The 26,248-nt window shown below is 46.2% G+C and overlaps 1 protein-coding gene across 3 annotated transcripts in view; it reads right to left on the bottom strand.

The window, feature by feature from the left end:
• fhod3b (formin homology 2 domain containing 3b) overlaps positions 1 to 26,248 on the bottom strand; it is a 64,479-nt gene that overhangs the window by 12,788 nt on the left and 25,443 nt on the right. For all 3 annotated transcript variants that reach the window (XM_053887243.1, XM_053887242.1, XM_053887241.1), the window contains exons 4-10: positions 13,922 to 13,989; positions 12,405 to 12,510; positions 3,734 to 3,828; positions 2,899 to 3,010; positions 1,314 to 1,408; positions 622 to 765; positions 326 to 564 (exon numbers count right to left, since the gene is read on the bottom strand). In XM_053887243.1, the coding sequence (XP_053743218.1) occupies positions 326 to 564; positions 622 to 765; positions 1,314 to 1,408; positions 2,899 to 3,010; positions 3,734 to 3,828; positions 12,405 to 12,510; positions 13,922 to 13,989 (859 nt within the window). The remainder of the gene's footprint in view (positions 1 to 325; positions 565 to 621; positions 766 to 1,313; positions 1,409 to 2,898; positions 3,011 to 3,733; positions 3,829 to 12,404; positions 12,511 to 13,921; positions 13,990 to 26,248) is intronic.

Raw genomic sequence — 26,248 nt, forward strand, 5'->3', positions numbered from 1 at the left:
TTATTTGATTGACAGCTAGCAAAATATATTTTTTAATATAGCATTCATATTCCGCTCCAAGATAGATAAAACATGAATTTAGTTAAGATTTCTGTGGTTAACTTGAGGCAGACAGAACTTGAACTCATCTCCACACTGTGAGCAGGTCATCAATATCGCGTGTTTACAGAAGCTTCCAGTATCAGAGACGGCGGGAAGTGAATTTGAGAGCCACTCTGGAGAACCTTTCACCTGGATCCACAATTAGATTTGTCATTCCAAGAGTGAAATGAGCATTTGAAATAACAGTCAGGTGAATGAGACACGAGGATGAAGCCTGTCTCACCTCTCCAGGATGTCTTCCCCACTGAAGGGCAGGAAGCTGCCCGAGGGCGTCTGCTGGCTGCTTGGCGACGGCGGGGCCGACGTGTTGCCTTTGCTGTTCTGCAGCGAGTGCCGTCGGCTTCGCCGCCTCTCCACGCCGCGTTTCTCGCCGGTGCCACCAAGGCTTGCTCGCCGCCGCTCCTTCCTGCTGCTGGGCGGCAGCTGGATCTCGCTGTCGCCGTCCTCGTGCCGCAGCGTCATCTGCAACAGCCGCAAGTTCAGCTCACAGTTGGAGGGTGGGACTGAAAGCTGTCGGACCTCGTAGATGTTCAGCTGCTCCAGAAGGTCCAGGTCGGTGCCTTTTCTGCTCAAGTGCCTCTGAGCCATGACCTCAATGCCCTGCTCCTCCAGACAGTCTACCATGTCATAGTAGGAGTCCTGGTCCGGGAGTCCTGCCAGCGTCTGAAACAAAAGCACATAAATGATCCAAGCCCGAGCCTCTTCTTCAAGCGCCGCCACCTGAATTCACCTTCTGAAACCGAAACATTTGCTCGAGAGCCGAAGAAGCCGGCGACCTTTTAAAAACAGTACCAAGTCATTTGACGCTTCTGACAAGCCAATCAGCCTCACTTTTCCTCCGAGCCGCCTTAAATCGCCTCATGCAGATTACATTTACACTTGATTTAATCTGGCTGATTCAGGAAACAGTGCAGCCTGTGATTACCAACATGCCGGTCTTATCTTGATAAGCAACCCTGATGTGGATGTGTTTGCAATGTGCGCCTCATTTTACTGGATGGGGGACACTCAAAACTAGGGATCAGAGGACAGCAATGACTTGGTCAAGCTGTTTTTAGGTAGGAATAAAAATACATTAAAAATAAACTCAAAAAATGAAATGAAATCTTCAACTGCGACTGGAACCTTTTCTATAGTTCCTCGCTGCAGGCAGAGAGATTTGTCCACTACTGTTGGCACAGACAGCAGTAAACTCTGTGGGAAGTACTGACCTTGTTGATGAGAGTCATCGCGTAAACCAGCAGCTCAGTGTCCACTCCATCTTTCTCATCCAAAATCTCCATCAGGTTCCACCACACTTTGGAGCCTGAGCCAGAATAAATACATCATAAATCCTGGGACTAAACTCTCTGCTGCTACTGACAGTCCCGGGATTAAGTGAACTTTACCGAACCATGTGCTCGTCTTACGAGTCTGCACCTAATTCAGAAAGAATCCAAATAACTGTTATGTCACACGGCGGCTCCAGCAGGAGCACGGCAGTTGATAAGTGGAAGTGGAGAACCACAACAATCTTCAATGGGAAGAAGACTCTCTGAGCAGCAGCCAGAAAGGTCAAGTTCTTCCTCAACTCATCAGGAGTCTGGGGATCAGGTTCAGCCGTCTTACGCAACAGTCGAGGCGATGGGACACAACAGACAGATACCTAACCCCGCCGGGTGACAGCGGCTCGACCCCCCCGCTGTGTTCCGCAGCACAATGTGAGGCTTTGAGAGGAGACGGTAACTCAAACCAGAGGAGACTTGTTCCACACATGTAGCTGAGCCCACCTTCAGAACACAGAGGGAAGCTGATGTCTACTGTCTTACTGAACTCCAGCAAAACTTTTAGCAGTTGTGCGTTTACTACCTGTGCACTGCTGCCATAGACCTTCTCTCAGTACGCCTACTACTTTTTCACATATATCTTTATCACAAGGATTACTGCTGCTTTTCCTCTTATATTGCCGGTACTACTACGATTCTACTCCTTTTACGACTGCCTCTACTACTAATAGTGTTACTAATGCTGCTTCAACAACTACTACAGCTTCCAATAACAGCAGTAATAATAATATTAAAAATATAACCATATCACTTATACAACTACATCTCCTGCTACACTTAACTCACAACAAATATTACTTTTATTACACTTACCTCTAGTATTGATACAAATACCTCAACTACAAAGGCAGACTTACAACCTCAGTTACTAGTGACACTCTTACACAATAACAACTTCATTATTATCACAACTTCAAATACATTTGCTGATATCAGTCATAATAGCAATAACAAATACTACTAATTTATTACAACACCTACTTATTCTACATTACTTCTCCCAGTACTATAGCCATCACCAATGGAACTGCAACTACCATAAATAAATAGTCCGATAGTGACAACTGAAACCGGACAAATCCTCTTACCAACAACAAATAACAATTTAATCTTCTACTAAACTCAAGATCTGCACCTTTCAATTTCCACGACTACGAATGTAATATTCACCTCAAATACATTAGTATTACGGATCACAGAGTGTAGTAGTAAAGAATGTAAAACCAAGAGCTCGGACTTTCACATGAACTTCAAATAGTCACAACAGCAAAGCCAATATTCTCTCCGTCCTAAAGTGGATCATCAGGTCAGCTAGCCAGGTCACCGGCGTCAGCTGACACCAGAGTGGCTTGTCTCTCATCGTGTCAATATGCAGCTGGAAATGTTTACATTAAACACAGCAGGAAGATAAAACACATCTCTTGAACATGAAAGAGTTCTGGAGCCGGTAAATAAGAGCGCTTCTCCTCACCTTTTTTCTTGTCCACTACATTCACAGCAGCGATGAGCAGGGCAGCGTTGGACTCTGTGTACTCCACAAACACCAGCAGGAGCTTGAGTGCCGTCTTCACCACCAGACGGAACTGAATCGGGAAAGAAAAACACCGTGAGGAGGAAGCAAACAGTGCAGCAGTGACCCAAAAGAGTAAACCAACGAATACAAAACACTTAATCCTATCTCCTGCTCCTTCACATCACACCTTTAAAACAGATCATGGAGCTTCTGTCAATCCATTTAGATGATTCAGTCTGTCAATACTCTCAATATTCAAACATGTTTCGGGAACTAACCACCTGGGCAGTTACTTTAACAACTGACGCGTAGCTGCTTTTGTCGCTGCATCTGACTCAAATTAAAATGAGAGTCTGAGAAGTGAAAGGCTCAAACGGCAACTAAAAAGAAGACTCGCTAAACAGCTTTCTTTGTGTTAAGAAACACAAGTGTTAAAATATTTATTTAAGACAGGAAAATGTCATTATCATTTTGAAATTATGCTGCTTTTAATACTGTTTGTGAAAATATAGAATACTCAAAGATTATTATTTTTTTAAAAGTCCCGGCGGCATTTGACTTCAACATTTTGAAAGAGAGGTAGATTTAACGGTCTATACTTCATTGACATGATCATCTGCTGCATATTTAGAGCATAATTTTCCTGAATAACGTACAGGCGGTAAGCCAGTACTGTTCGGAGGCGTATGGCCACTAGGGAGCAGTGTTGCGCATGTAGCCTTGTGTATTTGACATTTCATGTAATCCATCAGTGAAGAATTGTTTCTGATGAGCGATTCTTGAAACTTCTTACCTTGGACCCCACTAAGGTGTAGAGCCACTGGACTGTTTCATTGTGAGAAATGAGGCCGTTCATCCCGTCCACGAACAGCATGATCTGCCCGAGAGCTGCAGACACACACACGATGGATGGAGCACTTTAGTGCTGTTAACAGCGCCTGACAAGCCGGACATGAAGGATGGTTCTATTCCTCTGTATGTCATCGTCTATGTAGGACTCAGGAACCGTTATGTAAAGACGAGAAAGGGAAACAGCGCCTCTCATTCATCAAGTCAATGGCCGTGACCAGGGAGCGCAGGAAAACAGACGCTGACACGACTTCCATCTGCAAGCAAGACACATAAATAAGAAGAAGAAGCGAGGGGTCCGAGCAGAGGGGACCAATAACGTGCTACGCTTCAGTCCAGCGACGGAAACAAGCGGTGATGATGGAGTGGTGTCTTTCGTCGAAGTCAAGTACGAAGCACGTCTGACACGGAATGAAGACCACACCGGAGAAACGCGTGAAGAGAGCGAGGGTCAACCTCAGGGACCTTTTGACTTGTCAGACCTTCTTCAAGGAGGAATACAACTTTAACTCACACTTCTGTGGGTGGCAACAGTTGCAGACCATTATGGGGTTTTATTTTGCATCATGAAAATGATGAAGGACAAACATAGTGGGTGAAAAAAATAACTGCCTGAGTGTTTTTCTAGTTATTTTTATCTAAGGTTTTGGTGCGGCCTTGTTTATTTATTATTGTGTGTTTTTGTTGTACATTGTAACCCACCATTCGAACCCCAAAAATAAATATATCAAGCAAGATACTCGAACTTTTTGCTAAATTTTAACAATGTTAAAATTGAGCAAAAAGCTTTTAACAGGACCAGCGCACTTCCTGAAAGAAGGAATTCAACAGAAAAAATAATAACTTCTTCTTCAATTTAAGACAATTGAAGAAGAAGAAAAAAAACACACAACCATTAATTACTTTGTAACTATCACTGGAAGGAACCATTTTCAAAGTGAATAACTGACATGACTTGCAGGAGGCAGCAGACTGTCATGTATGTGCTGCTCTGGAGAGAAGCTGTACACTAGTGAAGGTGCTGTAGATCAGCCAAAATTCCCAGGTGCAGCTGCTGTGTGTGTGGACGTCCTGCTCCGGCTGCACAGGCCGCTCATCTTTTATCAATCCTGGCTAATGACTCACAACATGTCAAGCAGCAACATTCCTCACAGTCCGGCACAGTGCAGTCTATCAGGGACCACCACATCACAGCCTGTTTATGAAAACATGATTAACCCCCTCCGTCAGCACGCGACCCCCCCACTCTCTCCCCCCACGCTGACTTCAGCTTCGCTACTATGCGACTGCTGCTGACAGACGAGTGGCGGCGGCAGCATGATGAGCAGGTGCTTCACATCTGAAGTTTGTCCACACATTCATCTGCATTTGGATTAGGATTTAGTCACTGCCTACACAACATTTTCTCTTTCTCATCCCGCTATTTGAGAAGGACTAAGTTAGAGGATGGTTTAGTCGCAGGCATGAAGAGAGTGGATGGACACAACCGCTCCAGAAATATCTGCCATTGACAGGCAAATCTATCAAGGCGGGGTCGAGGGGGCAGCAGTCGAGTCAAGCAGCCAGAATACTCATATCCCAGACTGCTCCCCCGAATAAGGTTAGACGGCCTTTAGTAGTCCCACAATAGGGAAATTCAACACGTCACAGCAGCCAACAACAACAACGACACGCAGCAAATACATCAAAGACACAAAACAAACATCAAAGACATCCACAAAACAGTATATGTAAAAAGACAAAAAACAAGTCACAAGCTTTCACACAACACAGCAAAAAAAAATAAATAATGACCCATAATACGTAAACAAAGACAAGGATTTAAGATGTGAGATTGCTCAACTTAAAATAGCAAAAATAACTGAATGAAATAGTTTTTACACATTAACATCAGTCACCTTTGTCTTATTTGTGTCTGTTTTCAGGCCACAAAGTGGCTGTGTTTAATGTTTAATGGGGCTTCAACTGTAGGAACCTGATAAGAGGTCAAGTGAAAGCTGGTCTAAAGCGCCACCTACTGACGAGCAGGAGTCATTATTCCTGGAGTCACTACCTGCAGGCACATTGACGCCAAGACGGTGATCCGACTCCATCAAACTCTAGTTTCAGTCCAACTACTCTGTGCATGCAAACATGGTAGCATCACATTGTTCGGGGAGAGCTCCTCGACAGTAGCGCTGAGCTAGCTAGCGTCACGCAGCAACCTTATTACAGAAAGAAAATTACAGTTCATTGTGGAAACCAGTTTGTCAGAAGTATTTTAAAGGAAACATCTAATTGCTTGGAGAGCAATTACTGCCCTGAACTGCAAATTGAATTTCCACACACGCCTGAATAAATGACTCATGAAACCGCCCTGGAACGTTGCGAGCTAAAAAAGCGAGCAGCGATTCCGGCTCGAAAAGTGTGAACAAATGGTGGTCGACTTCCTCCTCGCTGACAACACGCGGCGCAGACTAAAACCTGGGATTTGTTTTCTCCCCCGCTCTCATCGATAACGTCGGCGGAGGGTTAATAGGAAGAGCATGTGAAAGCGTACAGGACGCCTCTCCACTCCCAGCGCTGATCTGCAGCCAAAAATGTGGGCCTCCATTCAAGTAATCACAAGCAGCTCGAGGATATCTCACACAAAGTACAACAATAACATGGCTCAGGCCTCCAGCCTGCATGTCACAGAGCCACAACGAGCCGCCTTCAAAGCGCAGTGATTACAAGTTCAATGAAAGTCATTACGGGAAGGGAGAGCAGAGGGAGAAAGATTTATATGGAAAGAAACTTGGAAGTGTTCAATGAGGCCCTTGGCAACACCGCGCGCCTCTCACCATCCATTTCTCTCCATACTTAACGTACACTGGCTCAAACAAGAGGAGAAGCAGACGCCGTGATTGCAGGACTTCGTTCCCTGGTTTGAACCGAAGTGTTTTCTAAAGGCCCCTCGAACCGCAGCAATTATCTTTTCTCCTCCAGGAATGTGCAGGAAGGTGCTGCTCCCCGAGCAGCTGAGGAGGACGGCGGGTGGCAGCACCGCCTCACACCTCCATCATCCTTATCTAGCAAGATCCGCCGAGCCATCGCAACACACCTCCCCGAGAACTTCAAACCAGCTTTATCGCCCTCTGCTCATTGAGATGTTTCAAATGTAGGTCAGACGACGTTCATGTTTGTGTTCACAGGGTTACGGAAAGGTGTCCAAAATTGACTTCCTGGTTTGGTCAGCTGACCTCTTCTGACACTGGAGCTCTCAGCTCTATATCATTTGTAACTTCAAGTCCCTGCTTAAAGTTCATCTTACTTATCAATAGCGAATTATATAGTGAATATATATAATCATGAAAAATGTCCAAAAAACATTCAATACCAGACTGACATAAATATGCAAATAAAGGGAAATAAAAGCGGAAAAAAGCAGTGAGGGAATAATGCAGAAATGTGGAAACATAAATAGAATGATCCAGAAAGATGAGAGTTCCATCCCTTGGAAATAAAAGTAGCAACACAACATGGATATATGGAACAATTTTTACACATATATTTATATTTCCACACTTGTTTCATTGTCATGGCATCCCACACAAAAGAAGCACAAATCTGGACACAAAAATAATTTCAATAACAAGATAAAATAAAGTCCAATTGACTTAAAAGATGTTTGCTTCCAGTTTTGCACATACAGTCAAGCACGCACACAGCACTGATGGCATCAGTCGCTGCGTGTTTTCGGGAGGAAACTGCGGTGCCCTGAGGAAACCACACAAGAGCAAGAAGAACAAGCCACACAGACAGGACTCAGGTTGACTTCTAAACTGGGGTTTTCAAACGGCTCTTACTGAGACCACCGTGCTGTCAACAAACAGGTCAACGACCGCTCTGACACACAGAACCAACCATTACCTCTCACGGGAGACAATTGTTTCTGTAAATACACCACTTAGACTTAGACGATTTCTGGTTGCGGAACGTGAGCGTCTCACTTCCTGCTTTTAATTGCCTTTTGACTCACGTCTCTCTCTGGTTCTAAAGACATGTTTATGGGTCATGCTACGTTTATGAACAAATCGCTCGGCCGCTCGCCGCCAGACGAGGGGGTGCCAAGGACAATTAACAAAATGCAAACGCGTCCCCAAATGAGAAACAAACAGTAAACTGGAAGAGGAACTTTACGATGATTCAACCCAGGGGCGGCATTTAAAGCCACGCCGGGTTTTTGGCACCGGGCTCCTGCTGCTTATCCGAGCGGGGAAATCGCTGCAGAGGAAAGCTTCCACATAACATCCAGCCACTTATAAAGCAAACTGAAAGATGAGCTGCTGTAAATTCTTACAGCTCTTCAGAGAGCCGCGGTGCGATTCGCTCTGCTTCTGGCCAGCCGGTGCTGAACCCGCTCCCAGAATACAGTCAGCTCCCAGGAATCAGCCATAAAGCCACTCCAACGCTGTTCTGCCGCACTGCAGCTAGAATCACATTTTCCCCCTCATTATAGTTTACGCATCAGACCTGGAGGTCAGATACGAAACTTTAATTGGCTTTATACGTTTAACTCAAACCTACTTTTGAGAGGCTTCAGGAGAATGTAGGTCAGGCAGGTTACTCTGAGCTTTATAGGAGTTTTAAACATCAGGCACTTGGTGTTTAACACAAAGCTCTAAACACTCTGCAAGTCTAAGTTTCCATTTAAAGTCTTCTTTGTTGTGTTGCAACCTGGCGTGCGTGAGTGAATAAAACTAAGCCAGAGGGTATTGAAAGTTGACCATAGAGCGAGATTTCAACTCGAGCGTGGGGTTCTCCGGAATATAACTTGACGAAAATAAGAAAGCGTGATGAAACAAATATCCCACCACATGACTTCATCTCTGAAAGAGTTCGAGGAGTCATGGAGCAGTAAAATTGTGCGGACAATTTTCTATCATTATTTTCTTTCTCCAGGAGCTGGCTCGTGTGCCGGAGAGCTGCTGGTTCACAGCATCAGGAGGATGTGTCCCCATCTGACCCGCAGTTCTGGACCACAGGACTACTGCCACTCGCTCCTCCACTCCCTACATAGTAGCTTCCAGAAGCCGATTCTAGTCACGACAGGATGGAGTCCGATGTATAGCTTATTACTGCGCTGATATTGACTTTAGCAACTGAAAGCCATTTCGCTCATACCTCCACGCGGCATGTGCGTCATCATAATCCCTCTCCTCGTGTGCGACGCTCATGTGTCCACAAATATGGCCACCGAGGGTCACGACTCAGACGTGAACGATTCTGAATCCATTCATAAATGTCCAAATTGCCATGATTTAAATGTATAACAGACAGTGCAGTGTCACTTGAACACTATACGGGGTGGACGTAAACAAACATGGCTGACCACCAGACCCATCTATCTACATCCGACCCTCTCCATCCCTCATTTAATGCAATGGGTTTAAATACTAAATCTTAAATCTTTGGCTCTCACTACTGTTGCTAACCAATCTTGCAAGTGCATTAGCAAGCGAGGTGGGAGTGCGCTGACCATCAACCAGACCAAGCACAAAACACCATAAAAACTGACCCCATTTCTCCAAAACAAAAGGCTTTGTGTATCAGTGCTTGCTCTGTGAAAGAAAAAGCAGCTGCTCAGGCCTTCGACTGTTTTAAGAGGCAATGAAACACTTGAGGAGTGCACATCTCTTATTCCCTCCGAGGTTCTAACTCTGGAAACCAGGCAGTGAAGGTGCTATAACTTATGGCCTCAAAATGGCGGCTGCAGACGGAGACAGCTTTACACCGACAGAGAGAGAAATGGAAGCTTTCCCTTCCCACAGTACTTTCTATGTTTTCTTTGATTTGCCACGAGCATGAATCAGCAACAGCAGAGACCTTCGTCTTCATTTAGACAAACGGTTTCCGTTTGTGTAATGGTCTCAGTCTATGAAAAATCATTTGGCCATGAAAAGATGTCGGCCTCGGCAGGTGAGTGATAAATAAGCAGCCATACTCTGAGTTTGCCATGAGAATTTAAACGTCATTGATAGCAAAGAGCTCAGTCAGACAGCAGGTGGCAGTAGCCTTATGGAACTCAGTCCCACGAAGAAGTGTGAGCCGCAGAGCGACGAAAACCTCCGAGGATTCCTGGCTCCACATGCTAATCCTGGACGCCAGCAAAACGTCTTCATCTGTTCCTCGTCTAAACACGAATATTTCCGCAAGTTCGTTCATCCATTTTTGAGTTACTTTGCTGACAGAGAGATGAATGCAGTTGATCACAGAACTTATATTTCATATGAAATTTAACATTAAATTCTAACACCTGTTGGTACGTAAACACAGACTGAGGCCAGGACTGAATCATTTGGCGCCTAAATAAGACATTAGTATATCAGGGTTGTAGGAATGTGTATTACAGATATATTAATTGATATTCACTGTTTTTATCCTCATATTAACTGTGAATGTGAGTGTAAAGGTGTATGAACTTTGGAAAAGTCCACTTTAAAAGTAACTTCAGACGTCTTTGTGCTTCAAATCTCAAGGGAGCCGAAGCAAATGACGACCTTTGCAGACCACAATTTGCATTAAAAACAAACACGTGTGGCGTGTGATTCGCCATTTATTCCATTACTTAAAACCAATTGAGCGAATGAGCCATAAGGACTGTTTCTCATGCTAATAGTGGACGCCTTGTAGGGCCATCACAGAGAGTGACTTCATGCTTGTTCCCACTGATGGGGTGATAAATAGGTGCCCCCCTCCCTCCGAGCCTTCAGCCGGGTAAGTCCAGTTCAAGAAGTCCACGGATCCAGGTGTGAGAGGCCCTCACGGAGGCAGTTTGGGAAAATAGCCTGGGTTTGACAGACATTATAGCACGCATGCAGATCTACATGTTTAGAAATAGAAATTGCTCCGTGTGCTTCAAACATTCATTCAAGAATCTGAAAAATGTCAGAGGAGTAACGCAGACCAAATGATGGAGACAGATGTGCGTTCAGCTCTGGGCTCGGAACAGATGTTAACTTCAGGGACAGAAATAATAAGTGATCAGATGAACTGTTTGTGTGCACGTGTGATCACTTCAGATGTGTTCCCGCAGCCAGAGCTACAGACGTTTGTGGAGCTCAGCATCTGCTCTCCTACACGACCAAAAACACATGGCTCACGAGGGAGAGACATCCACATACACGCAGAATTTCCTCCTCTGGTCAGCAGAAATGGGGTCAAGAGCGAAAGCAGGTTAACTGGACTTAAGGGAGCGTGATACTGGAAGCACAAAGTTAGCACTTGATACAGTTTCAGTCAGGCAAACACTGGCAGCTGTTGCTCCAAAGATGTGACAGACTCAGCAGAAACATAGACTAGCCGTTAGCTTAGCTTAGTTCACAGTGGATATTAAAAATCTAACTAACTATCTGACTGTCTGTCCTTCCATATTCAAAATTTCAAAAACATTCCATTGTAAGAGTGTGGCTGTCCACCCTCAGAAAGTGGGTCACTTTTAATAACAGGGGGAAAACCCTCACTTGGCACCAAGCTGCTCACCAGATTGAGATTTTAGATTTTTAACTTGTTTGGGGACACACGTTGACATGGTGCTCACATGCTTCTTTCCATCATGAGTCTGTACAAACTCAAGTCTCGACACTGTACACCGCTATTACAGTAACCTATAGAGCAGAGGTGGGCGGCTAAATTTCCTAAAGGGCCACATTATAAACTGTGACTGCTGGGAGGGGCCACCATGCCAAAGGAAAGGCGGCGAAGACTGCCAAACGTGACAAAAACGAAATGAACCATTAAATATTCAATGGAAGCAAGGATATTAAGAAGCGTAAATGTGGCATGAAACGTATAAAACATTATTTTACATGCCTCTTATTTGAATATAAAACATAATAAAACTATGGACCGAACACCTAAGATAAAAAGGCAATTTATTTCAAAATGTATTTTGAATTTTCTTTCAACACATTTTGAGGAAAATACTGAAATGACAAATTAAAAGAAGAAACTAAATTGCTGTATTTACTGTTGAATCAGTAATGGCTAAAAAGGAAACAGGACAAAAAAAAAGAAAGAAAAATGACGATCAGCTGTATAGTTTCAGCCTGACCGCACGAGGGCCACAAAAACACAGGCAAAGGGCCGCATATGGCCCCCGGGCCACACTTTGCCCAGGCCTGCTCAAACTTGGTTCATAGGTGGGTTCAACATGGGATGGAAGACTGGTGGAGAAAAAGTGGAAAGGGAAATTAGTTTAACGGTCTGCAATATCCTGACACCCCCCCATCGCCCAGCTACCCCCAGCGGGCAGTAAAAGCTGGCAACCTTGCGGAGAGCACTACGAAACCTTTGCTCCTCTGGTGTCCTCAGACATCTGACCCGGCCCGGACATCACAGTGAGAGCGATAAATTCAGCGGCGGCCAAACTTGCACATTACCTGCCACACGTTTGAGAGTGTTTATACACACGGTGAGTGAGAGTGCGAGGAGGTCATACAGCGCAGTCATCAATTTACATGCAGCGTGTAAACACATGTGGTTCTGGATGGGTTTATGGCAGGGAGCGTGTTACAGCACTGATTAATAACATCCTGGCTGCGCTGGTGCTACAAAGGGAAGAGAGAGAAACGGCACCTCGTGGACGGACTCACCCCGGAGGATGTAGTTCTGGTAGTTCTGGTCGGCTTCGGCTCCAACTTTGATTAAACACGTCAACCCTTCGGCCACCACAAACTCGTGCACCAGGTCTTTATCATCCTGCCGACAGATCAATAAACAAAATGTTACTGATAAGATATCATAATAAGAGGGAGGTTGCTGTAACGTACACAAAAAAACAGCATAAAAAAAGGCTTAAAATGATCAAACTAATGCAGTAGGCATCGGAATAATTCATTTAAATGAGTCTTTCAGATCCAGAAATCTGACCTGAAGTTGCCGTTCGAGCAACATCCCTGCTCTCACCTGAGGTCATGAACTTCGGGTAGTGACTGAAACCTTGAGGATAAGAGTGGCTGAAGTGAGTAGCGAGGCTAGACTCAGCCTCAGGAGATGAGCTCCAGCCACCCTGGACCTCAGCCATCCGGCAGACACTCAGAATAGAACCTGTATTATCAGCACAAATGGCCCCTTGGCTTCACTTTGGACAATCCTGCCGTGGAATCCATTCATTTATAACTAAGAAAACAACTTGTGGAAACTAGTGGAAGCTACTCTTGTGTGAAGATATGAAAATATAACTTGGCAAATTGCCCAACAAAATAATTCACAATTATTATAAATGGTAACTGCGCAGCTAGACAAACAAAAATAAGAGAATATTGGGTGATGTTAAAAAACTGGGACTTTGAATAAAACAAAAATAATATTATAATAAAATGAGAAGTAAATGCGAATATTTTACAAAACAATAAAACTAAATGCTAAATGATGAGGTCAGTGAAGGCACCACTAACACTATTTCTTCCCACCAACACAAGCTTCACTCAACCTGAACTTTCATCTGGATTCCCAAGCCCTTCATTCACCTCATCTCTCTGCTTCTGCTAACCTCACAGCCGTCTTCGCTGTCTTTAAGAACATGAACGGAGACAAACACCTTCCTGAACCTCCCTCTCCTCCGCGAGGGAACCTCCGAACTCAGCTTTGTAACTTGTTTAAATAGACTCCAGTTTCATTCCACCGTATTCCTCATATGATGACAAAACCACCTGCGTCTCCCACATCTGTGTTATTTAAGAGCGGACAGGGCGACTTCTGCTGCCCGGTGGGGACAGAGAGGAAGACGGCGGTTAACACCATCCGACAGTCAGCAAAGCTCTTCTCTCTGCAGGAAGGTTCGCCTTCTTGAACTCACAAGTGGATGAAAACAGCCGTAGATCAGTGTCAAGTGAGTTCTATTTATAAGAGTTTTTCTTTTCTTTATAAGAGTCTTTCGCAGCCGGCGTTACTGTCTTCTGCTTTCTCTCCCTCTGAGCCTCAGCCTCCCCCCCTCCTTCGCCTGCCAGGCCAGCACAGTGTGAGAAGTCCGACCAGACCTGGACCCAGAACTGCTGCCACGAAGGCAAACTGTCTCAGACAAAAAGGAAAAAAAAAACCCTCACTTGTTTACAACCATGGATGTCGCCTCCTTCAGAGCGGAGATTGTTCAAAAAAAGGTTCTGTTTACCTGGAAAATCTGTTTGAGAGAAAACAGTGCTCGGCGCAGCTCTCGGCCGTTTGAGTTGTAGAGTTTTTCTGCAGAGAGAGAGGGAGACAAGAGGAGAAATGAAACAGATTGTTTTCAATCATTCTTTGACTCGACATCTTGTGGCCAGTACAAATGCAGAGCATCCCGTGAGAGACGGAGTCAGAGGAGACGAACAGTAGGAGCAACATCTGCGGCGAATTAGCCAACAGTGGATGTTTCCTGCTGACAAAGCCGTATCTGTAGCTACAAGCTAATACACAGTCATGGCAGAAAGACCACGCTGGCTCCCGCTCGCTAATCAGATGTGGAAACTCGAGATATTGCTGGAGGGCGCGTGATTCCACTGATGCGGGCGAGCATCTTTTCCAGCCTGCCTGCAGTGACCACAGTCAGCCAATGAGCGGCGCTGTGGAGCCCTCCCGCACTGTGACTCAGCAGAAGCAGCCTCTGCAGATGCAGCATTGCAGGCGTGTGAGCTCTGCTCACCAGGAAGGTCCTGGTGAGCAGAGCAAACCTGGTCCCTCCCAAGGATAATAAATACAGCATAACCTTCAGATGTGATGTGACACTGCAGAATCAACACTGTCATTTCTTCTTTGTGCAGATCAGAGGCCACGGAACAAATGGCACCGTATTTTGATAAGGAATTATTCCTTTGGTGTGAGTAGCAAAAACGTGGGTCACTGAAGTAAAATGGATCCATGAAGCACAAATATCGTCCCACCTGAAAGGATGGACACGATCAATGCAGAGTCAAGACCAGAGCCTAAAAAGCTCTCAATTGATCTACGTTCCTGATCTGCTCATGGATTTTGGGGGGTGAACAAGACAGACATGAAAATGAGGTGGTTGTGTGAGGTGGTGGTTGGCTTGGAGTCAAGGGGAGGAGGTCAGTCCATCAGGGAGCGGCAGAGACGTTGAGGGAAGCCAGTCGAGGTGGGTTGGGTATGTTTTTATGCGCCGTCCGGGAGGAGGCCCTGGGCCAGACCCAGAAGACTTTGGAGAGACTCGGCTGGCTTGGAATGCCTTGGTATTCCCTCAGCAGTCTGGACCTCCGGGGAAAACCTTTGGATGGATGGATGGTCGGATGGACGGGTAGATGGATGGATGGAAGGCTGAATGGATGGATGATGGATGGACGGGCGGATGGATGGGTGGATGGATGGAAGGCTGAATGGGTAGACGGACAGATGGATGATGGACGGATGGATGGATTGATGGATGGATGGATGGACGAATGGGTCACCAAACGCGAGTCAAGAGCTCATGGCAGTTTACCCAATGTACTCATGGACTCGGAGACGGCTCTCCATCTGTTCCCATTGTAAAAGGCCATCGGACCTGAGGCCAGCGTGACCAGAAAAGTTGGACTTTACAGGCTGAAACTTCAATCAGTCAGTGGGAAAAAGGCTTCGGGAACTCACCAAAATCACAGATACAAACTCTTGAAATGAGTTTGACAGCCTCTGTATTCTCACTGAGGAGCTGAAGGCTCTCGCCTCCTGGCTGGAGGTTGAATAGTTCATCTGTGTGGAGGTGTTTTGGACCACTCATGTTAGACCAACTAACTACGAGTAACTATTCCGAGAGCAGCCCTCCATCATGTTCTTAGAAACTGCACAGACACTGACTTCAGATGAGCATGAGAGAGGAGGCAGCCACACACTTGAGCTCCTCATCTTTGCAACCAGCTGCCGCTAATCCTGTCCTGAAGTGTGAGAAACACAGATGAGAGCCTCCGCTCGGGATCCAGCAGAACAGACCTCCATTCAGCGTCCTCCACGGCCTCTTCGGCCAAGGACTAAATCCCTTCGGCTGATGAGCAGAAAATATTTTGGCGGCAGGCTTCAGCTCCTTCTAGACGTGGAGTGACCCATATTTGATGAGTTCCAGAGACCCACATTCAAACAAGACCTTCTCAGACAATAGACTGAGGGCAACTGGGTTCAGATTAAGGTTGGGCCATATGGACAAAACAGCTATTGCGATAATTCTCACGATAAATACACGTTCATTCTACTCCATGTGTTGGACACTACAGTCTCTCTTGAAACTTATTAGTTGTTTATGTTTAAATATAATAGTGAACTAAGTGTAAAGATGAGAAATTCAATGTCTCACGTCTCTGGTAGAACCCACTCATGTCTGACAGGCTGCTCTGCCAGCTTGATTTAGGGGTTAAATCTGTCTGCTGTATCTCATGTCTCTGAACAGTTGACTTGAACTATGGACCAGTTCCTAGATGCTATTGAAGAAATATTAGAAATCATGTGAAGAAATGATCATTTTGTCATATTCTATTCTCCACGTCATGATACAAACCGTCAGTCCTTTGTCTTGTGTGATGAAAAACCTTTTCACAATTCTCTCTCCTAAAATGGTTGTTTTTCACTGCCTTATTGAAGATTTGACTAATACTTTGACCGTTTTAGAATTTATTGATCCACACACAAGAATTTATTTATCCAGACACAACTGTCACACGGCGGTGTCGGCTGTCGAACGCCGCGGAGCAGGAGAGTGCGGCGTGCCGTCGCGGTCCCGCCATGTTCACATGTGCAAGTCCAATGCAGCGAGAGTTCAACGACTTCATCTGAGACGCAGAATTGTCATCGTGAAGATCGTGTTTGGCGGGATATTGTGTAGTTCAGATGTTAACAAAGCGAGCTGAAACTGTGACTCAGACACCTCATCCTCCACTTAAGTTTCTTATCTCAAACGAGAGGCTTTTTATTTACGACTCAGAAGGTATTCTGCTGGAATGTTTTCTGCATTCAGTTCCATCCATGGCCCAGAAGGCGGGTGGAGCCTCTGACAGCAGCATCGCCGAGGAGTAAATCCACATCTGCCGCAGGTATGAAAAGGCTGCGCAGGAGCAGGGATTTATGTGTTTATGGATGAGAGGAAGGAAGTGTGACGAGGTCCGTTCGGATCAACACCCCCTGCTGTGGAACTCCCGGCATCTCCGAATGACCAAATCCCATCCCGGCACTTCGAGTGGCGCCAACCCATATGTCATATCAGGCTTGTCCCAAGCCCCAGTCAGACGATGAAGCACTGAATCACTACTCCATTTAAAATGACGTATTTAGTTGGACCTGAGCGATACCGACGTGCAGCACCATGTAAGGCAAATTCAAGGGTCGACCCAATCTGATTCATATTCCCATTATGCTTCAAAGTTGCCCCACTTTTGAGAGGCCATTCACCACCACCATCCTGTGCGTTATTAATATGTCACCACCTGCTAATGGCCTGCTGGTTTAAAGAATACAAATCGCCTTCTTTGGATTCTTACAAAAGGAGGCTGTAATAAAAGCTGAAGTGTGTGTGATGATGTCCAAAGATTTAACTGGCTATTGCAGAGCGATGTGTTGCCAGATCACCAGTGAAACCAGCGGTGCCAACTACACCAGTTAAAGGTGGCTGCGTATCATGAAGCCTGAGAGAACAGGCCAGCAGATGCTGCTGCTGCATGAGAACGTCTTCACCGGTTCACCTCCCAGCTGCTTTCCGTGGACGGTGTTGTCCTCCAGAGGACAGTTGCTGGATGAAGATGAATGCAGGTGAGAGTGAAGAACCTGCTGTTGACAAAGTCAGCGTTAATGAATGTGTTCCTGTGGACTGTTGTGATAAAGGACATATGGAGAAGATGATTCAGATTCAGAAAGTCTTTCTTAAAGTGAAACAGGGTGTCTCTTCTGAATGCTGTTCCAGGACGTTGTTCTGGTAGCGCCATGTGTGGGGCACAGAGTCCCCACTCTTCTGGGAGATCCAGGGGGCTCAGCTTTCACAAGTGGGTCACTCAAATACCCACCAAATAGCTAGACACACCGCAGAGAAGCTGCCATAAACAAAACAGAGCCGAACTCAACTGCACCCTCTGTCACTCGTGGAAAAGGGGGAGCTTTCATTTTGCAACTGATTTTGGAGGACATTCAGAGGGGGCAACTGAACTTTTAGGGCTCTGTCTCACCGGGATGCTTTAGTTTCTGATCAGGTTTTCAGATAGGATTTGAGTTAGGGGGCACCAATTTTGTATTTTTTTGTAGTTTTTGTCACACGTCCCACCAATCAAATGTGAGTCATGTGACTTGTGAGATGTGGAAAACCCCAAAATGGTGCATGCGATGGCAAAAACGTGGGACCACGTGGTCGAAAAAAATGAACACCCGATTCTCGACCGTGGAAGACAATCGGGCGTCCATTTTTTTCATGTTTTGCAGATGCCCAGATGCCCTCCTGGCTAAAAGCCTGCCACGTGTGCACGATGATGGGAAATTTGCCAACTTCTCTTGTTTTCAGCCACTCTGGCTACAAGCCTGTTTCGGATGTTTCGAATACACCATTATCTGCTGCAACCAGAAGATTCACTTTCCTCTGGAATGTTGTGTTGAGACATGGCCCCATCTGTTGATACTGATCAGTTCTGTTGTTACATTTGATGGATGTTTGACAAGAGAGCAGCATCGAACACCTCTGCTATGAGGAAAAGACTAGTCTCAAGTAAGTCCTCCACCTTCACCCTCTTCAGTCAGACTCTCCTCTTCCAAAGCAACAACCATGACAACAGCATCTTCCGCTCACTAAACTCAACAGCAAGTCATCTTTCCTTCACTTTCTTTTCTCTCTTCATGGCCAACTTTTTTGTGGCTCACCATGTTTCAACACTGTGCATGTGAGCCCCACATCTCACGTCGTGTCACGGCAGGTCATCCAGTATAATGTCATGTTATCCGTCATCTCCAATTACACAGGAAGTGAAGAACCAGCCAACTCCGATTCTTCTCAGGCTTGGCTCGTGCTAATTTAAATGGAGAGGGAAAACAATGGCTTGAATTACAGCGTGATGTAAAATAAATCCCACTTTATTAGCCTTTAGTGGATAAACACGCTGCTCAGAACACTTAATATGCGTCACAGATGTGGTAAGTCTCTTTAATAAACGTTGCATTAACCACATGTCAAGATAAGATCTGACGCTGTCAGAGTCGGGTGAGATGACGGCTCATGCTACAGTACTTGCTGATGGATATGACAGTGGGGCTGAAGTGAGGACAGATGGATCTTTCATGACCCCTCACGGATCTAATGAATCATTCCACGGTGACCAGGTGGGAGGGGGCTCGCGATACCCCTCATGAAAGACTGCCGCCCCCCTGTCCTCCCTCTGCCTTTTTGTTACCCAGTGGCCTGCTTTCACCGCCTCAGCAGGGCTTCCCCTCAGTCACTGACACAGATACCTAGCAGAGCAGAGAGTAAAGCATGCGTCTGTTCACCAGACCAGACAAAGGCATGGTGGTGGATCGACAATGGGGGGGGGGTCTTAAAAAGTCTTAAAATAAATGACCATTTTCTTCAACCTGAGAAACACGGTCAGAGCAGGCTCCGTTTCCAAAGCAGGGATTTGGAAGCAGATTCATTTTCACAGTGCTTCAATCCAGCTCGACTAATGCTTTCCACAGTTTGTGATCGAAAACGTGACACAGATCCTTTTCGTCGACTGACCCAGGCGACTTCCCCGTAACCTACTTTCCTCTCCTCCAGACCAGTGCTTTTCTTCGCTCCCTTCCTTTTTCCCCCCCCCCTCAACAACCTGACACGTGTGGAACGGCACTAGCTCAAGCGCCGGCCAACCAACACAGTCAGACCGCATCTATTTCAGACTCGGCACGAGGAATCAGTCAGACCAGAGTGGAGGCGCACAGCTGTGACCCAACACAATCTCATTTCCATTCTGGTCATACTATGTCTGTAGCTAATGGAAAATACATGGAAAAATTCATCTCATAGACGCTGGAACGTCGCCGCGACGCAGATCAAAGTTCCTTCGGTGAGTGAGAGAGAAGCTGTGACACCTGTTGATCTAAAGAGAGCCAGCACCTGATCTGCATCACACTCTCATGATGATGATGAACCGGGTAACCACACCGTCAAACTTAAGGTGAGGGTTTGTACCTTTCTCTGGACGACACTGGGCTCAAACGTGATCATGCCAGAGACCAAAACACAACAAACAATTCATATTTACAGCCTTGAATTCGACACAATATGTACCACATATGGGAAACTTCTCACAGTGAGATGGAGTGAAATCCAATGTTTCCAGGCTCATTTTCATTCCACCCTACATATGATCGGGTCATAAAATCAGGTCCCCAAAACTATAAACTGGGGGGAATGAATGTATCAGCACGAGGCTGCATTCCAATACATTCAGCCTAAACTAGAAACACACTGCGAAGCAGACTGGCCAAGTCACGGACTCCACGATAAGGTGCTCATATTTTCAGACAAAGGACTGAGATAACATTTTCCCTGGTTCTAAAAACTCTCTAGATCATGTGAGAACTGAAAAGAATTGGAATGAGTTCCGTGACCGTCACCTGTTGTTTGCCCTGGTAGGTGTGAGGCCAGGGGGGTAGAGTCTAATTTTGAGAAGAGCTGTTGTCACTGGTCTCACACACTTGGACTTACTTACACACTGGGTTACTATATCATTACCTCTGGCTGCGGCATTATGCCATTTTAAGAAGAAAGGTGTGACTGAGTGAACATAAACATGTGAGATGAGGATTTTGTTCTTGTTGTGTCTCCAACCTTGCGTGTTGAGGAGGCGAGGGAGGGATCATCTGTTTACCCAACTGAGGTGGATTCGAGGGGCCTGACAGCTGAGGAGTGAAGGATGCTCATCTTTATTCATTACAAAGCCTTTGGTGTCTCAAACTGAAGTAGATTCAAATGGGTAATGTGAGCAATTCACCTGGATCTATCACAGAAGTGCACCTGAGGGGGTGCAGGAGGAGAGACAGAGGGAGTCAGGGTCGGGTTCGGGATCAGCTCCTCTCATCTGCCACAGTTAGGGACATGATGACTGGTGAGAGGGGATTCTCCGTGGACCATGATGTTTGCTGCTGACATAGTGATTTTGGGTGAGAGAAAGGATGAGGTGGAGCATGAAAAGTGTGTGGGTCAAGGAGGAAGAGGGAGTGTTACTGCCCAGCCGAGGCTGAGAATCTGGCAGATTCTAACCTCCAACTACAAACAAGCTAAATTCAAACAGGGTATTTTTAGCTCTGCATCTTCTGCCCTGGTCCTTAAGATGAATTGCTCTACCTGGAAGATCAAACCGTCTTCTGAAAAGGGGAATGGAAAACAGGCGCGATGATATTACTGGAAACGCAGGCGCAGACATACCTGACAGTCAGCAAACAAGCCCGAGCACCATACAGCAAATCAGGAGGATTTTGAAAACCCCCATTAGGAGCCAGTCATGCATCACAACAGCAAGACAGTGTCAGGCTGAAGAGGCTGGGTTCAGACACCTCCAATTTCTGATCAAGTCAAAAGACGTTCTGGCTCGCAGCACTACAGAGGACGGCCTGGCAGCAAAGAATGTTGAGTGTGTTCTTACTGTATTTAGCCAAACAACATCGGATCTCGGCGCGTACGATGAGGGGAAAATAGCCGAGATCAAGGGCCACAGGAATGAAAAACAACCAAACACGCTCGGAGGAGTGGCAGCCGGTGATGGAACCAGACATTTGTCATCACACGCGTTGAGTCTGATAACAACTTCCACCTCCGATTGGAACCAACACATTTCACCTCCAAACTGTGGCGGACAGTAAACAGTCCTACTAGCACTGACCTATTTTAACTTGGCGACGGCTCCCGAGTGTAAAATGGGCATCTTTACCAGAGTAGCCCCTAGAGGTCTCTGTCTGGTTTCTTTATGACCACTGCACACTTACCACGTTTAACTAGACTGGGGGAGCGTTGGGGGCCGGGCAGTAATAAAGCCCAAGGAAGAAGGGAAAGGCTCTTTGCATGGCGGGGGGCGAAGCTCACGCATGACTGCATCTTCAGCTATGGATATACAGACAAAACCACCTGGCAGTGTTGGGGGAACATTTGTGGGTGCTTTTTACTCTTTAGGTCTCTTTCTTTGTGAACTTTTGTAAAGAGGTGTAGATTACGGCGGTAAACAAATATGGCGACCGCAATGACCAAGGTACGGCTGTGAAAGGTTCGAGAATCTGCAAATTTGGATCATATTTGGCGAAACTATCGGGCGGAAACACAATTTCATGTAAACCAGTGATATGACACTATGAGTTGGGCATTATACAGGGACTAATAATACATTTGGGGTGACCTGCTGAGGAAACAGGACGTCCGGTTTTGAGTGCTGGAGGGCGTCCATTTTTTCATGTTTTGCAGTTTAGAAATGCCCTCTAGCTAAAAGCCTGATGAGAGGGCTGGAGTGCACCAGCCGACATCACACCGTCTCGCTCGCCCCTCATTGGCTGACATGTCTGAGGGAGTTTAGATACTGATGCCGTCCACAGTGTTGAGTTGCCTTTATCTGCTATTCCTCCAAATCAACTCTGGACAAAGAAGAGAAAACATGAGATTGAAATGGCCTGTAAGGCGTTAAGAACACGGCTCCATCTGCTCTGAAAACAAACGCTCATTTGTTTAAACTGGGTTTGGACTGATCATCACTGTTCATAACCATCTATTATCCATTTATGGTTGAGGGGAGATCATATTAACACTGACGCTTCACTAGTCAATGGTCGGAGCTGGAGCATGGACAGAAGGCTGCGGTTGCTTACGAGAGCAAACCATAATAGACTGACTAACCCAGACTCAGGCCGTAATTCAGCGAGATCCCAACAAGCCGACCCACATTCGCTCAGCCAACAGGAGGAGTGGCTCTCAACAAGCCAAGCCTCAGCCTGATCACAACAAGCTCAGAGCGTTTGAAGTTCTCCTCCGTCACTCACCCCCACAAGCATGTTCTGACCCGGTGCCAGCTGTACCCTCCTCAGGCACACCTGGTAGTGGTTACGCTCAATCACGGGAGGAGCCTTTCTGCGGGAAACACGCCGAAAACGCCGCTTTCATCAACGCACTCGTAGACTTCTCAACCTCCCGCTGAGCTCAGCAAATAAGTGTTTTACCCATCTGTCTTCTTTATGTGTTGGAATCACACGAAAGTAACGGGTCTGACCCAGATCCGAGTGTGTGAGTCCTGACACACCTGCAGACGAAGCTTTCTGTTTCAGCCCCACGCCTTCTCAGGTCTAATTTCTGATCTTGGTTTGAGGGCTACTCTGATGGTGGAAGCAGGTCGAGATGAGGAACAACTTGAATCTGCGTCCATTAGGGCGCCTGACTCAATGGTTCGGCACTGATCCGGTCAAGCTAAAGGCAGCTGGATTCTATAAAGTCCTCAAAGAGTCCGCAAAAGAGCCACAGGACTAAACAGCAGACAACACAACTTGGATATCCTCTAAATATGACAAGATGAGAAGAGGGTGAGGTTAGATAAGCAGGGCAGCCTCCGCCACACAGTTCCAGACTCACAAACACAAGCTGTGTTTGCAGCGGGAACAATGGATTGTTGTGTAAGAACGCTGTGATTTGCATACGTCAGAACTAGACAGAGAGGGAGAACACACATTTCCCTCAATGACTAGAACAAATATTGAAACATTCCTAATGGGATCCAGAGGGGGGAAACAGGCGCGTTTGTTTTTGTCTCAGTCTAATGGCTCGGCTATTTGATTGGATTTCAAGCGAGTTGTTTGGTGTTTGATCGTCCAGGCAGCGGAACTGGAGTTGAATATATTTGTCACGGAGCAGACGGGAGTTGTGATAAGGCTGTACAGTCCCTGAGCAGCGTGTTTAACTACGGAGAAATCACTACAGATGAGTCGCCTTCTGCCGTCCACCTTCCCTGTGGAACTCTTTATTTATTCCTGGTGGTAAGAGTGACTTCTGAAGTACCATTTTCCTCGAGTTACTCTCCATCAAATTCACTTCATGACACCTTGGTTTTACTTCAGGGTGCTCCACCTAATCTGAATCTGCACCCCCCCCCACAGTGAGCAGACTCCTGATATCACCACAACTTGGTATCCAGCTGGTTTCATTTCTACAGACTGAACACACAAACATTAAATATCCTGCTGATGTTTTCCCAACGGAGAAGCAGCTCCATGCCACCGGTCTTCCGCACGGAACACTGACCTTTGACTCCGAGTTGGAACCTTCCTCGCGATAAAATACACCAGGACCTGAACCGTCGCTCTCCAACTGAGCTTTTCTGGAGAACACTTCTTCCCATGGTTCGCTTTGAATTTTAAAGTGAATGCCCCCCCCCCAACCCTTTTTGTGGCGTCTCAAGACAATCAATCGGATTTTTGTAAAACCGCGTACTGAGCTGAGTTCAACTGCCGCCGCACTGTGCCCAGATCTCCTCCCATATCTCGCTGGTTAACCACCGAACCTCAATAATTTGCTTTTTTACCCATTAGCCTTCATGTTAACACAGCAACTTGCGGCCACAAAGCATCTCGCTGTCCCCCCCGCCCCCCGCCACAGTCCTGACGTGCAGATCTGCAGCGGAGCGGACACTTGGTGTCTCAGCCTTGTGGGAGAGCAAGTCTGTACTTTGGATGTTGTTTTTAGCTTCTCTTAACGTCTTCCATGTCTGGGCCCATTTGTCGCTGGTCTGGCTGGGCCACATCAGTGGTGGGAGCAGGAGGAAAGCAAGGGCTGGATATGTGTGTGACAGCTGCGGCGCTGCGGCTCGACCCGTCGCACCGGCCAAAACGGCCGGGACTGTAATAAGCAGACACAGGGTTGGACTTGGTCTGAGCTGCCTCCTCGCACAGGAAGCTCTGGTGAGGTAAGAGGTGCTCGCCGAGGCTTGAGCTGTTCCTGTTTGACAGTGAGGTCAACCTGAGTCCTGCAATGTTTATCAGAGCTGCCAAGCTCAGATCTGGCTCAGGTAAATGGCTGGTCTTTCAACCTCGGAATTCCCATGTCGAGACTCGAGCCGAACACGTTCCATATTCCTAAACATTTCACTGGCAATGTTGTGTTACTCTTGAAGACGACCATCAAATAAACAAAACCAAATGAGCCTCATGTGAAGAGCCAACTGTTTAAACTCTAGTCATCATCCTCCATACTGAAGGCCAGTTTCACTAGTAAACAGCACCCTTTCATTGAAGGTGTGAAACACACTTTCACCCGCAGTTATGCAACAGAGCAGGTTACACTTAAATCATACATCATTCTGACGCTTTATGACATAAATTCCTGTCTCTTTTTTAACTACTTAATGATTTCACTGTATTACTTCTGTGTAGTGTGATTATAAAACATATTGTATATAACATATTGCACATAAGTGTTTGCAGATGTCAGGCACTGCCAGTTATTTTAATGCAATATATATATTAGATATCATCCATCACACTTTAGAATAGGCAACACATACCACCAGAAACAAAGTACCTATTTGAACGTGCATGAGCAGCATATTTGCTTGTAACTCTGCATTATAACGTACTGATTTGTGTCTTGTTAAGCCTGACTACATTGTACCCAGGAAAACTCCACTGTAAACTTGCATCATAAGTACTTTCTACTTTATTACCAGCCATAAATAAGCAAATAATTGGTTTATTTATAGTCTTGTTTCAGCTGCTTCAATATTTACATTCAGAAGTGTTTTAAGATTCATTTCTCAAGTTTAAAAAAAACATCATATATCAAGTGCTTCTTATTCATCGGACACTGAGAAAGCCTGTCCCAGCTGCCCCGGGTGGGAGGCAGGACCGGTCCACACACTCAAAACCAACATGAATAAACAAATGAAAAAGGCAGGTTGAATTATCCGACTGTGTGGAGCAGCAGCGTCACAAGAGCATCTGAGGAATCCTCTCCCTGTGACTCATATGAATGTGACAACCCCAATCCACGGCATTCCTCCCTCCGACTCGGCTGGAGCTGGCCAACAGCGCCACCGCAACACAATCGCCCATGAGCGGCGACAGAAACCCCAGAACAAAGAGCCAATAAAATGTGCTTCAGGAATATGCTGGTTCCACACGGCACAGACAGAGCGCATCAGCCGAGGAGGCGGCGGCACGGCGGCCCTCGAGGCGGCATGAGAGCAGTTGTTTTCCACACCAGATTGATGCGCCCTGTAAGCAGTCGCTTTATTTGAATTCGTGTTTCGGCTAACGTGGTGCAGCGTTCCGTCACCTTCTATGCTGTACCCCAGAATCAAGCCACGTAATGGTGCCCAGCTGAGGACACGTCGGACACAGAGTCCCAGGTGTTGACTTTTACCTGCTGTTTATTTTGGCTGTCATGACGACCGCCACATAATTGGACCACAGACCACATCAGACGGAAATGTGGAGTCGCCAAAACACGTTCAGTGAATGACATGGTGGGTTTTGAAAACAAGCCACCAGTCATCACCATCGGACCGTTACA

Source organism: Synchiropus splendidus, chromosome 15 (genome assembly GCF_027744825.2).
Source record: "Synchiropus splendidus isolate RoL2022-P1 chromosome 15, RoL_Sspl_1.0, whole genome shotgun sequence".
Taxonomy (NCBI): domain Eukaryota; kingdom Metazoa; phylum Chordata; class Actinopteri; order Syngnathiformes; family Callionymidae; genus Synchiropus; species Synchiropus splendidus.